The 14999-nt window shown below is 40.1% G+C and overlaps 1 protein-coding gene across 1 annotated transcript in view; it reads left to right on the forward strand.

Annotated features, from left to right (window-relative positions):
• The window catches only part of LOC140616716 (ubiquitin-conjugating enzyme E2 N-like), a 33656-nt gene extending 18912 nt beyond the window's left edge, over positions 1-14744 (forward strand). Inside the window, exon 4 of the mRNA XM_072797432.1 lies at positions 14017-14744. Coding sequence (XP_072653533.1) covers positions 14017-14657 — 641 coding nt within the window. The 3' untranslated portion in view covers positions 14658-14744. The remainder of the gene's footprint in view (positions 1-14016) is intronic.
• The last annotated feature ends 255 nt before the right edge of the window (positions 14745-14999 follow it).

Below are 14999 nucleotides of genomic sequence, written 5' to 3' on the forward strand. Positions count from 1 at the left end.
TTTCACAAAGAGGTAGAGATAGCCTTGCCCCTGCCTGTTCCCTCCAGATCCCTGGGCCTATGCACTCTGGGCCTGGGGTGGGAGTGGCAGCCCTGATGATCTCTGAATTGCCTTTTTGTTGTTGTTGTTCTGAGAATAGTTTTTTTTTTTTTTTTAAAGATCTTATTTATTTATTCATGATAGACATAGAGAGAGAGAGAGAGGCAGAGACACAGGCAGAGGGAGAAGCAGGCTCCATACGGGGAGCCCGACGTGGGACTCGATCCTGGGACACCAGGATTACCCCCTGGGCCGAAGGCAGGCGCTAAACCGCTGAGCCACCCAGGGATCCCCTCTGAATTGCCTTTGGGCCCTTCTTCCCTCTTCTGGAAGGATAGCGCAAATTCATAGCCAAATAGCTTTATGGTCTCATCTTGTAGGATCTAAGAAGTCCAACAGCTTTCATGCATTTCCTCCCAACTTTCCTTGTCCCCTTTAGTTCAAACTGGCAGGGTCTTGACTGGTATAATGCCATCTCCTCTGGCATCTGTTGAAAAGGCAGATTAGACTCATGAGTTGCACTCATGATCCTTTATTATGTGGTTGCTCAGCCACACTGTTAGAGATCTCTTCAGAGCAAACTTTATTTTTTGCAACATGTATGGTCTGAGAATCTTCCAAACCTCCATGTTCTGGTTCCTTTTTGATTAACATTTCTGTCTCCAATGACTTTTCCCCGTTGCATTTTACTGTAAGCCGTTAGAAGGGACCAAGCCACTCTTTCAACACTTTGCTTAGGAAGCTCCTCAGCTAAATAGAAAATTTCATCTCTTGCAAGTTCTACAAAGCACAAGAACACTAGAACACAAAACACTAGAACACGAACACAATTCAGCCAAGCTCTTAGCATTTTATTTTATTTAAATATTTTATATATTTATTTGACAGAGAAAGAGAGAGAGAGAGAGAGCACACAAGCAGGGGGGAGCAGCAGAGGGAGAGGGAGAAGAAGGCTCCCTGCCGAGCAGGGAGCTTGACTCGGGGGCTCGATCCCGGGACCCCAGGATCATGACCTGAGCCAAAGGCAGACACTCAACCAACTGAGCCAGCCAGGAGCCCCAGCTCTTAGCATTTTATAACAAGGACTGCCTTTCCTCTGGTTTCCAATAATGTGTTCCTTACTTCCATCTGAAACCAAACCACAATGTTTTTACCGTCCGTATTTCTACCAACATTTTGTTCATGATTATTTTATAAATTCTCTTAGAAGATGGAAGCTTCCTGTACAGGTCCTCCAGACTAATACAGTCATTATGGAGATGAGATCCAGGGGCTGGCTCAAAACTGAGCCAAAGGACATTTCTAGGACCCTTTTTCCTACAGCTAACTTATCGTCTATTCTCCCAAACATCTTTCGTGTTCTAGCCACAATTCCTGCCACACTTGGCTTAATGTTTTAATCTTGGATTCCTAGTGCTCCAGGGTTGCAAGCCATTATTTTTTCTTATCATATAGAAACTTAATATCTTTGCTTGGCATTTTCTCAGTAGTTGGGCAGTCTCCTGAATTATTTTATGCTGCAAGGCAGAAATATAACAACTGAGTGCTCTGGCTTCTCAGGAATTGGTTTGGCTTACTCTGGGACACCCTTGAAAGCCTGATATATAGAAGGAGAAAAAGGCCTACATTCTAATCTTGTTTTTGCTACCAAGTAGCTGTGTGACCTTGGGCGAGTTGACTCATCTCGCTGGTCCTGAATTTGTTTATCTGTTAAATAAAATTTGAGGGTTAGGTACATTCATTCTTGCTCTAAAGTTCTATGATTCATCTGTTTTGCAACAGCGAAGGGAAAAAAAGAATCCCTGACCTTTGAATCCCTCAAAGGCACCATCCTTCCTGTAGCCCAGAGAGCTATGCTTGTGCTCTATCAAAAAGTTAATTTCTTTTTTTGTATTTAAAGTACTGTTTATTTGTGATTTCACATTAATTGGCATTACATCTAAGAGCAATTCCAGATAACATTATCTGGATACAGAGGTTCATTCTTTATGCCAAAGCAAGTAAGTAGAAGCACTATCAAAAGGTGCAAATAGTTCACTGTTGTGTTAAAAAAATATTTATGCATGTTGAATTCATTTAATATACATTATACATTACATATATATACACACATTTAAAAAGTTATGGAAAAGCATAATCCACAGGTTACTTTTTATACATGTGTTGTAATACAACATAAATGATGTCGAACAGTAAAAAAATTCTCAATTACAGAATCAAGCAACTGAAAGTTTCCACTAAGAAATTAAAACATTGATTCCAGTAGTTAGTGAGATCTAGAATGAAATTTCCCAGCTCGGTTTCAACTTTGCATCATCGTACACATACAGTCAAATAGAACCAGGTCTAGAACATACTGTAACCAATGCAATTTTTTATGTCAATTCACCCTCCAGAAATAACTAGGATTATTTTTATCCACCAAGCATCTTGGATCATTGATTTTACACTGATTTGTGACATCACTTGGATGAAGAGGGAAAATCCTATAAAAAGTCTAGGTTTAAATTTGTATTTACATTTGATAGAAAGTTGATTGAAAAGACAAGAAAATTTTGTAAAAAATTAAGAAGTGACAATTTTCTCTCTGGGGGATGAGACCCATGCTTTCTTCTCTTGCTGCTTTCTAAAGATACAGAAGATAAAAGGATTTGACCCTTTTAAAACTCAAATATCAACCAAGAAATGCAATGATTTTGGCAGAGAAGCAGATTTTTGAATTTTGGGACATTCTATCGTGACTATGAGTCTTTCTCAAGTTAAAACCATCCTCCCTGTGACACTGTTTTGTTTTCTTCATTTTTCATTTTCTTATTCTTTCCCTTCTCATTTGGTTACTTTACTAGAGCTTCATTCATTGGTAATACTAAGAGAAAAATACATACTAAGGTTCAAATATGAATCTTGTTATACCTTGAAATGTTCTAATTCCCTTTTGGATACCAAGCCCCAGATTCCAGAATTTGATTTAAGTATATTCAGTACCAAGCAGTACCAAGTTCAAATATTCTCAACGGTTAAATGACTAATATGTTCATGATGCTTTTGTACTGAGCAGTGTACAAATGTCTCAACATATAAAAATTGCTGGGACGCCTGGGTGGCTCCGCGGTTGAGCATCTGCCTTTGGCTCAGGGCATGGTCCCAGAGTCCTGGGATCGAGTCCCGCATCGGGCTTCCTGCATGGAGCCTGCTTCTCCTTCTGCCTATGTCTCTGCCTCTCTCTGTGTGTGTCTCTCATGAATAAGTAAATAAAATCTTTTTTAAAAAAGTTTTATTTACTTATTCATGAGAGACACACACACACACAGAGAGAGAGAGAGAGAGAGAGAGGGAGAGAGAGGCAGAGACATAGGCAGAGGAAGGAGCAGGCTCCATGCAGGAAGCCGGATGCGGGACTCCATCCCCAGACTCGGTATCACACCCCGAGCCAAAGGCAGACGCTCAACCACTGAGCCACCAGGCGACCCAATAAATGAAATTAAAAAAAAAACATATAAAAATCGCTTTGGCCAGAGTTAAACTAAATAATCCACACTATATGTACAAAATCCTCTTTGTTGTAAAATAAGGGGCTATCTCAACTAATAAAAAAGGAAGTTTTCAGAAATTATAGTTCATCAAAATGACTCTTTTAGGCAAAGTTACTTCAGGTGAAATTTTATGCTAGACAAAAATTCCAAATGAATCTTAAATTAAAAAAATTATGTGCCAGTGTATGTTATTGTTAGAGATTCTTATCTTAGAAACTTTTAAAGTAGTCTGTTAATGCCCACTGAAACAATGGAACCCAAAAGGTACAGTCCATATTCATGGTAAAAAATTATAATCTAATTCCCAAATGAAGCAGATACTGAGAAATAAAAATTCTCAAAGGGTTAATTTCTTGCTCATAGTCAGCAGATGACCTTTGCATGGGGTTATATATATATATATATATATATATATATATATATATATCCAGCTCCATCTTTTCTTGGTCCTTTCTTTAGGGGAAAGAAATAGGGGATGGTACCTTGTAGGCTTCTATTTGCCAAGCTGTAAGGAAGTACACACCACTTTGTTTCTATTATGTTGGCCACGATTTAGTAACATGATGAAATCTAATTGCTAGGGAGGTGAGAATATGTAACCTAATTTTGTATCCAGGAAAAGGCAGAGAACATGACCATGGGTAAATGACAGCAAAGTGGGGATACTGAGGCACCAGCTTATCTTGATGCAGCTTGACGTGGATAGCCTCTGGGAAGCTTCTGGATCTCTTTCTTTCTGCACAGAGGTTCTTGCATCCTAGTTTGGGACTGTAAGCTATAGTGAAAAATATGTTCTGTGTTTGAACAGTGGCCATGTTCATTCTTTGACTCATATGTTCATTCAGCAAATAGTTATGGACATCACATTTAGACTAGAAACTGTGCATTTACAAAAAAAAAATCAATATTTCATGGTCCAAGACCTCAAGGAGCTTACAGTCTAGCAGATGAGCCAGGGCAACTGCAAGAACAACTGTCATACACGGCAGTGTGTGGTAACAAGCATAGGATAGGGACAGCATGTTATAGAATATCTGGTGTGGAGAATACTGATTGATTTATGGTGTTTTATGCAGGCATCTGAGAATAGCAAAGGTCTTACAAATGGGTTTGTGATGAGAGCAGAGAGTGAGCAGAGACAGGTAGAGAGGATGAAATGACATGATGCTGAAGATGGAAGGATAGAAGTCAGGGAAGCCAACTTCGCGAGGGCCTTGAAGAGTTTGGACTGTATTTGTTAGAAAATGAAGACAGTCTTGAACATTTAGGCAGGTTGGCTTTTGAAGAGAAAGAAATCTTTAGTGTACCACACCCTCTGACCTTGGCCCAGAATACTTACGAATGCTGCCTGGTTACAGAAGAGACAAGGGAACAAATGTGCATGGTATAGGTTCCTGGAAAGCAGACCAAACTCAGATCCACCAAGGGAAGGTGGTAGTGGTACTAAGGCTAATGTTGCTGTGGACACTACCTCTCCACAGGAACCCACACTTCATTGTTAGCAAACATTCCACTGACCTCTAGTGGTCAAAATGGTGCCCAAACGATCCCACTTATCCCTGTTCCGCAAGTTTTTTCCTCGTAATATATGTTGAGGAAGAAGTTGCTTAGAATAGAGCTTTTCTTCTTCTCATGTCATCTTTTTTGTCCTGAATGATCTTTTCCCTTTCATTCAACTAAATCTATTCACCATTCTCTCAGCAAAGGTGGTTGGGGCAAGCTTTAGGGCTGGAGGAGACATGATATTTGAAGTTGTGTCCAAGTTGGTCACAGCCAGCAAAAGCTCTTTTCATCTCTAGGTTGCAGTGAAGGATGTGCACAGACTAAACGTCAGTATCCTATTCATAGTTAAATTTTATTAGACTGTGGAAGTGGGGTCAAGTCTTCCAATAATAATCACTAATGCTTGGCAATCACTATATATTAGATGCCATTCTAAATACTTGAGATATAAAAGTTTATTTAATCTTCACAAAAAACCTTGGAAGCAGGCATTGTTATCCTTAATTTTCAAGATGAGGAAATTGAGGTACAAGGGGGATAAGCTACTAGTTCAAGATTACATAGCTAAGCCCTGATGGAACAGACATCTGACCCAAACAGCTTAATCGCAGAACCTGTGCTTTCAGCCACAACAGGACATTAGTTCCCAGCATCATCTTGAATAGCCATATGACATTTCTAAGGTCCCCAGGCCTCTGCTTCCTCATCTGCTACACAAAGGGACTGAACCAGAGCAGAGATTTCACTTTGCTTAGAAGGGAAACAGACGCAGATAATAGGGCATTTGCTGTAGCTAGAGCAGGGGATCCATAACCCACCTCACTTCTCCTTCCCTCCCTCAAGGAGCTCTTAAACTCCCGGGAAGGATCTCAGGACTTCACGGAGCTGGAGGGCACCAAAGAATTGTTTAGCTAGTATTTATTTAGTACTTATTGTATTTCTGGCATTGCATTAGATGTTTTAGAACTATTGTACACTTAATCTTCACAAAAATCTTATGGAGTAGCTGTTATGATTTGTATTTGACAGAGTAAACCAAAGAGAGAATTAAATATCTAGCCTGAAGTCATACAGCTAATAAGCAGCAAAACTGGATGCAAGTCCAGGTCTGTTTGACCCCAAATCTCATGCCTTTCACAGCAAAATTTGTGATTCCTCTCATTAGTGAGACTGTGTCCTGGGGTCTGGTTTCAAACCTACTCTCAGAGTGGCTGTTCCAGATAAGGAGAAGGTGAAGATGATCCTACCTGCAGGGCAGCGGGGAAAGCTGAAGGTAAAGGGGAACTTACAGAAAGAACCCAAATGACACTGGGACATCCTCACTTCAGCTTAGGTCACGTCAAGCAGAGAGCTGGCCACCAGGGTCACTGTCAATAAGAATGGAGGCCACCTCTGCTCTTACAGAATGTTTATGTCCAAGGAAACTGTTCTTACTTAAGTACCTGCTTTCAAGGCTCCTTTCTAGATTCTGGCTCCCACACTAGGAGATAGTAAAGTAGAAGCCTTTGTCACCAGCCTAGACATGAGTTGCGTCTAGGAGGAAACTGCAAACCCTGGGTGAGCAGGGCTGTCAGATCAGCCCACATCACCTAGCTCACTTGGTGGTTGCTTATCTCCACTTGGCAGGTATGAAGAAATTGTTGGTTAGAGGCGCCCTTGGAGGCCCCCTTTCTTGAAGGCATATGTGTTGTTCTTCAGATTTATAGTTTTTGCTCTAAATCTAGGGTCTGGATAGAAAAGTAATCATCTATAGAACATGATGCCCTCTCCTAATTTAAAAAAAAACATTTGATTTTTTTTTTAAACATCTGATTTCTAAGCAGTGCGTTTTTATAGAAGAGATTCAGAAGACCTGAGTCCTAGCCCTAGCTCTGCTCTTACTGGCTGTATGATGTTGGGTAAATCTTGTTTCCTCTCTGGCCTTACAATAGGGAAGCAACTGACTAAGTGTACCCAGTAAGCTAATGCACGGTTAGGACTTAAAGCTAAGCTGTTATTCCCTCTTCATATCATGTGATTGATGGATTTACTACATAATTGGATTAATTCACTAATGCAACAAATGTTTATTAAGCTTTCCCTCTATGCCAGGGATCATGCCAGAAACTAGGAATACTGTGATGAATAGAAAAAAACAGACTCCAAACAAGAGGGAAACTCTGAAATCATCAAGTTGCTCATTTTCTATTAAAGATGAAGAAAGTGAGGCCCAAAGCGGGAAAGATAGTGACTCGATCACAGAGAAAGTGAAGTGATATAAAATAACCTTGACTCTCTGTGAGCATGAAAATGGACTATGTAAATTAATTTACTATATTTAGCTGAATTTTGTGTATGTAGGGTCAAAAGGACTGATAAAAAAATAAGGGGGGGGGCCTTATTTGGAGGCATAGAAGTCATAGTAAGAGGTCAGTACCAAATGAACCCAGGCAAGTCTTTTATTCCTCACTGTGGCTTTTTGTTCTTTAAGAATAGTAGGAATTTCTGCGTTCAGAGGAATGTCCAGTATAAAGTGTGATTTCCCTAATATGAATTACAGCTGGGAGTGAAAGCAGGGTAAAGGATATTAAGTTTAGAGAAATTGTTCCCCTATAAAGTCCTTGCTCAAATGCTGGCCACTTGATAAAGAGCAAAATGCCCTTGAGTGGTTCTGATTGTCTGAGCTTGGCAAGTCCAAGGATGCATCTGAGGATGGTGGACAATAAGCTCCTAGGAGACACACAATCTGATTGTGTGTTAGAGCCAATATTTTGTGCTTTGTGATCACAAGAAACATGTTGCCATCTGATTTCTGGCGATAATCATTTCTCCTCACTTGTAACCTGAGGATTACATTCAAGACTGGGAGCAAGCTAACATTATCTGAATGGAACCATACACAGTTTTGAAGTTCAGCATTTTACCTCATTTCTTTAAATATTTTTTTATTTTAGAGCAAGAAGGGGAGCGAGAAAGAGAGTGCTCGTGCATGAGCTGGGAGGAGAGGGACAAAGGAGAGAGAGAATCTCAAGCACACTCCCTGCTAAGGAGGCTCCATCTCACTACCCATGAGGTTATAACCCCAGCCAAAATCATGAGTCAGATGCTTAACTGACTTAGCCACCCAGGTGCCCCATGAAGTTCACCATTTTAAATTAATGTATTGCAAACCAAAGCATCACACCTTAATTTATCTTTTAAGTAGATGTTGATATTAATTGTTTTATACCAGATTATTTTTAGTGTCTGAATTATTGGATATGATGGTAGTTGAAATAAGCCCTGAGATAAATCCAAAAAGATGAAGAATAAAAGTTGAATTCCCTCTGTATGGGCTACCTACATAAACGTCACCTTCATCATTTATTTACTCCTTTACTTACATAAATGATCAAGCAAGAGCCCTCATCTTTGAGGAGTTCACAGTCTAGTGGAGGAAATAAATGCATGAAGAGAATAGTTCAGTAAAAGGTGATACATGCTCTCGAAGAAGCATACTCAAAATATGACTGATGGTTAAAACCATACTTTCTAAAAAAGATGAAGCATTTTCACTTCGTATCATAAGCCCCCACGAAAAAGAATGCATTTTATGCCAACTTGAATGGCAACAGTATGAAGCACAAAGTAATATGCCCATTAGAGCAAGAATTCAAGGGATCCCTGGGTGGCTGGGATCCCTGGGTGGCCCAGTGGTTTAGCGCCTGCCTTCGGCCCAGGGTGTGATCCTGGAGTCCCAGGATCGAGTCCCACATTGGGCTCCCTGCATGGAGCCTGCTTCTCCCTCTGCCTGTGTCTCTGCCTCTCTCCCTCTCCCTCTCTCTGTCTCTCATGAATAGGTAAATAAAATCTTAAAAAAAAAAAGAGAGAGCAAGAATTCAGTGCTTCTGATGCCATAACCACCCCCCCCCCCCCACTCACCCTCCAACAGTTCCAGCCTGGTTCCTCTGGAGAACCAGTGCTCCTTTACATCTTGGCTTTCTCCTGAGAGTGCTAAGCCTTGGCCCAAGGAACTGTGGGGACCAGTACTTGCTGACATTTCTTGACTGAGTCCCTGCGATGTTTCCCAGTCATGTGTTCTCACCAGTATGTGCCCAGGTTCCCATGTGGAGCTCATCTTCCTTGAACCTTAACCTCAGAGAAGTGATGATGGTCTCTTGAAGGCAAGAGTGCCTGAAGAACAAATAAGACTGGGAAGTGAGGAAATTGAGGGTATAGAAGGGAATGGGGTAAGAAAAGGGGAAGTCAAGACAAGGAAGGAGATTTTATAGTTTCTGGATCTAGTCACATCCTACCTGGTTGAGTCCCAGACCTCATTTGGCTTAACGATGATCCACCACGATGAAGGAGTATGTATTGGCCCTGGGCATTCATGGTTGAGCTGGACCGCAGCTGTAGTCTCAGGCTGAATCCATCTGTGGAGGTCGGCCCCAGGGTGACCTTGGCCTCTTCCAAAAACCTGTTCAGTCAGACCAGACTAAAGGATGGGGGGAATGGCAGGAAGCCAGATGGCAGGGGCTAAAGCTGGGGTGGATGCTGTGGCTGATGGGTTCAGGGCCCCTGGCTGGACTTCTGTCCCTGTCCTCACCAAACTCTCTTTCTTGTGGCTAGCAGGAGGAACCAAGTGGCTGTGGGGAATTAGTAATGAGATATGGAGTCATTCACCTCTAGGTCACTAGTTCAAAACCAGGTCAACACTGAGTCAAAGTTCCCAACCAGGGAGGGCGTGGTGTGTGGCTTGAAGGCAGATATTTGCCCTCCCAGTAGACAGCTCAAGCAGGTCAGCCCGGGCCACAGGGCAAGGAGCTCTGTCCCTGGTGACATGCTGTGCAGGCCAGAGAGGCCTCGATGTGGGGCTTGTCCTTCTGGCTCCATTCTCTCCAAGACTAGATTCTCTGCCTCCAGGCCAGGTCACACTCATATATGCTTACACAGGGGTCTGCATGTCAAAAGAATCCAGGTAGGCAGCACTCAGATCATCTGGCAATAGCTCTATGTCCTTAGAAATAAATCTCTGGCTCTCTGAAGTCAGAGACCACATCAATAATGTAGATATACATACATCACTCTTTAGCACATCCCAATTTTGTTATTTTGCCTTATCATTATATAAACTAGCTTATTTATTTGTCTATTGCCTGAAACTTACCACTATTATCATGTAAGTACTTGAAAGCAAAGACCCTATCTATGCCTGGCACTTTATTAGGTACTTAAGAATTGTTTATTGAATGAATGAATGAATGAATGAATGAATGAATACGTAAAATAAGGAATGAATCCCTGGTGCCTCACACAGTGTCTGGCAGAGAGGATATCCTCAAAGATATTTGCTAAATGAGTGAATGAATGAATTCATGGATCACAGAATGAAAGTTTTAAGAAACATTAGCTCCTAGCATGCTCCTAGTAATCATTTACTGACAGAAAATCAGCAAGTTTTTCTCAACATCAAACTAAAATTCCAAGCCAAAAGCACAGTGCTTGGCTCACAGTAGATGATTGGCAAATGTTTCTTGAGTGAATGAATGACAAATGGATGGATGAATGGATGGACAGACAAGAGGATCAAACAAGTAAGGCTAGCATACATGAATGAAACAAAACTCAAAAGATTAATAAAAGTTAATTTTTTCCTTTTCATTGAAAATGTTGGGCTTTTGTTTTCTCTCTTTCCATAACTCTAGATCTGGAATGTTCTCATGTATCTCAGCCTGATTAAGTCTTTTAAATCATTTATTCATTTCCATGTGTTTTTCCAGTATTCACTGTATGCCAGACATATACAAAGATGAGTAAGACACAATACAAGCAGTGGAGTCAGACAAGTCTTGTAACTTTCTTTGCCTGCCATTTGGTTAAAGTACCTTTTATTTATCATATAACCTTTTGTCCACTCATTCACGTGTTCATTGGACACTTGCTTCCATGCCAGTCCTACACTATGTAGTTACAACGCGTTAGACGGTCTGGTTGTGTTTTGTGTGGTTATCCTATGTCTTGTAGCTATAGTGTCTTTCCTAGATAAGTGACTACTCATTCAGATACAGAAGCAGGAATTATTCATAAATCAGAACTAACTTCTAATAAAAATTACAGGCAGGGGCTATACTGAACACATTTGCTCTAGTACCACTGACAATTAGCAAGTATGTGGAGATTTTCAATAATACGACTGCTTATAACACCTAAAAGTGTTGTCATTTCAAGCTATATTTCTCCAGGGAAGAATTGAAGTAGGCTTGTATTCAAGAAAATTGCTGTAACATCTTTGAGTGTCTACTATATGCCAGACATTGTGCTATATGTTGAGAATGATGGATAAAATCTTGATCTGGGTTTCTAAAAGATCTAAATCTAGTTAAATATATAAAAACACTTTGGTCAATATGATGAGGATTATAAGTAAGGTATGTTTGGATGCAGTGGGAGTAGAGGGTTTGATTCATTATGTTTTGGGAAGTTGAAGTGGGTTTTACAATCTAGCCAATATTTGAAGTTTGCTTTGGCCAAGGAATAGAAGTTTGTGAAAGGAGAGAAGGACCATTCAGGAGAAGGGTGTGGCATAGCCTAAGTCTGCTGGTTGTAGATGTGTGAAAGTTTATAGAACCAGAAGTAATCATGAATTGTCAGTGTGGCTAGGATATAGGGCATTCTTTTCAGAAGAGAATGGAACTGGAAAAGCATTTAGGAGCCAGACCAAAGGTTTCCTAAAGATTACACTAAAGAGCTTGATTTTTAATGTCGAGGTAATAGGGAGTAATCAAATTAGTGCTTTGGATTATTATGTCTTGGTTGAGGGGGGGAATTCCCCATTTCCTACAATATGGCAAATTAGATGACCTGAAAATTCTCCTCTCAAAGTTCTTAGAAATGATGAAGCAAAATATTTTTAAAACTTTATCTACATGCTAAGCTGAAATCACAAGAAAATAAGGAAGATTCCCCCCAGGGGAAAACAAATTGAAAATAAATGTTGAATTTATTTGAAATTTTCAAATTGAATTTGAAATAAATTAAATTGAAAATAAATGCAGCCAGCAATTGAACAGATATGAGAAAATCCTGGCTGTTGAGGCAGTACAGAGAGGACTGAGTTTTTAAGCTTTCAGAATTTTACAGTTTTAAATTTTGATTGGGTTTTTTAGGTACACAGAAATATTGAATATGAGGCCTTGAGTCTATGCCAGATAGAGAGTTAAAATTAAGGCCTCGTGTAAAGTTAGAAAAAGGCTTATAAGGAAACATTCTGTTCACCTACAAAGGGAGATGCCACATAACCTTATCTGTTGAGCCTGGCTGAGTAGAAAAAAGAAGCGTCCCTAATAATCTCATCACCACATGCTCACCTTCATGTGGGTGGATCAAGGGTTTGCATTTACATTACCTGAGTGGTGAGGAGTCTCCAGGTCAATGAGGTAATGAAAAGTCATCTTGGGCAGATATTACTACTGGGACTTCATGATACACAAAATGGCCCTGTGGGACACAAGCTTAGTGCAGGTCATTCAGAATTCTCATGATTGATGTAGTGAATTCTCAGCTCTGAAGTTATAGTGTCACAACTCACCACTGGCAAACATCAGCGGACACATGAACAATTGTTATAGAGCTCTAAGAATCATCATTCAGAAAGTAGAGCAATTGGTGAGACAATGTACACTAGTATCTTTTAAAAATAATTAAAGATGGGGAGCCTGGGTGGTTCATTTGGTTAGGTGGTTGCCTTTGCCTCAGATCATAATCCAGGGGTCCTAGGATTGAGCCTCTCCTTGGGCTCCCTGCTTGGCAGGGAGCCTGTTTCTCTCCCTCTGCCTTTCCCCAACTTCATGCTGACTCTGTGTCTCTCTCTCATACTCTCTCACACACAAATAAATTAATAAAATTTTTAAATAAATAATAATAATTAAGGATATATAAAGGGAAAAATGGAAAAAAATAACATATCGTAAAACACTATGCAAAAAACCCCAGACAAGTTTGAAAAAACAAACAGAACTTAGAAAAACAAAAGTATAGTAGTTGACACTGATCTGCATAGCAAAAGCTAGAGTTTAAGAACTGGCAGCTTTCAGAAAACTCCTCCAAATGAAGCAGAGACATAAAGATTACATAAAGATTAATACAAAAACAAGATTATGAGACATGGAGGACAGAATGAGGGTAAACAAATGACTAATAGGAATTTCAGGAGGAGAATATTAAGAAAATGAGGAAATAACCAAAGAGAAAAAGACCGTGAATTTTCTAGAATCTATGAAAAAAATGAATCTTCAGAGGCAGGAAATGAGTTCTAAGAAAGATAAAATTAAATCTGTACTAAGTAACATCACAGAAAAAAAAAATTAAAAAACCCCAAATGGGGAGAGCCAACCCTGGCTGGCTCACTAGGTAGAGTGTGCAATTCTAGCTCTCAGGCTATGAGTTCAAGCCCCATGTTGGGTGAAGGTATTACTTTAAAAAATAAAATCTAAAATAAATAAATAAATAAAATAAAATCTTAAAAAAAAGATCTTAAGAGTGCAAGAGAGAAATATGGTTTGCTTACAAAGGAATGATAATTAGACTGATGATTGACTTCTCAAAAGCAGCAATGAAAGCCAGAAATCAGTGGAATAACGTTTTTAAGGTGCTGAGAGAAATTAATCTTCATTTCTATCTCCTTCAACAATCAATAACCAGGAGAATTTACTATTAAAGACCCTTATGGAGAGGATTTCTAGAATTATGCATTTTAGGAAAGAAGAAATTGGACCCATAGGAAAAAATTCAGAGGCAAGAAGCAATTCAGAGAGGTTGGTAAGCATCTAAGCAAAGCCAAAAAATGCATTCATTGCTCAAAAATAGCAATAACATCAACAACAACAACAACAACAAAATTTAGATGTAGAAAAGTCAGATGGAAGTGCCTAAAATGCTGGATGGTGATAACACGTAACATTAAAACATTCTGGCCTGTGAGGCGAGCGGAGCCGGAGTCAAGAGCAGAGGCCGAACTGGGGATCTGACAGGACGGCCGGGCTGCCCCGCAGGATTATCAAGGAGACCCAGCGTTTGCTGGCAGAACCAGTTCCTGGCATTAAAGCAGAACCAGATGAGAGCAATGCCCGTTATTTTCATGTGGTCATTGCTGGCCCCCAGGATTCCCCCCTTGAGGGAGGGACTTTTGAACTTGAACTATTCCTTCCAGAAGAATACCCGATGGCAGCCCCTAAAGTACGTTTCATGACCAAAATTTATCATCCTAATGTAGACAAGTTGGGAAGAGTATGTTTAGATATTTTGAAAGATAAGTGGTCCCCACTGCAGATCCGCACAGTTCTGCTATGGATCCAGGCTTTGTTAAGTGCTCTCAATCCAGATGATCCATTAGCAAAGGATGTAGTGGAGCAGTGGAAGACCAGTGAAGCCCAAGCCATAGAAACAGCTAGAGCACGGACTAGGCTATATGCCATGAATAATATATTTAAAATCGATCTGATCATCAAGTGTGCATCACTTCTCCTGTTCTGCCAAGACTTCTTCCTTTTTTGTTTGCATTTAATGGACACAGTCTTAGAAACATACAGAATAAAAGCCCAGACATCTTCAGTCCTTTGGTGATTAAATGCACATTAGCAAATCTATGTCTTGTCCTGATTCACTGTTGTAAAGCATGAGCAGTGGCTAGAAGTACCATCTGGATTGTTGTGAAACAACAATTTGTTTTCCAAATATATAAAAGCAGTGGCCCCTCTCCGCTTTTATTCATTTCCCCCATCATGGTTTAAGTATAAAGCACTGTGCATGAAGGTAGTTGTCAGGGTTAGCTGCAAGGGTGTGGGTGTTTTTCTTTATTATTATTTTTGAAGGGGAGAGGTAGTTTTATTTTAATTTTATGGGCTCCTTTCCCCCTTTTTATGGTGATCTAATTGCATCGGTTAAAAGCAGCTAACCAGTTCTTTA

Source organism: Canis lupus, chromosome 25, assembly GCF_048164855.1.
Source record: "Canis lupus baileyi chromosome 25, mCanLup2.hap1, whole genome shotgun sequence".
NCBI lineage: Eukaryota > Metazoa > Chordata > Mammalia > Carnivora > Canidae > Canis > Canis lupus.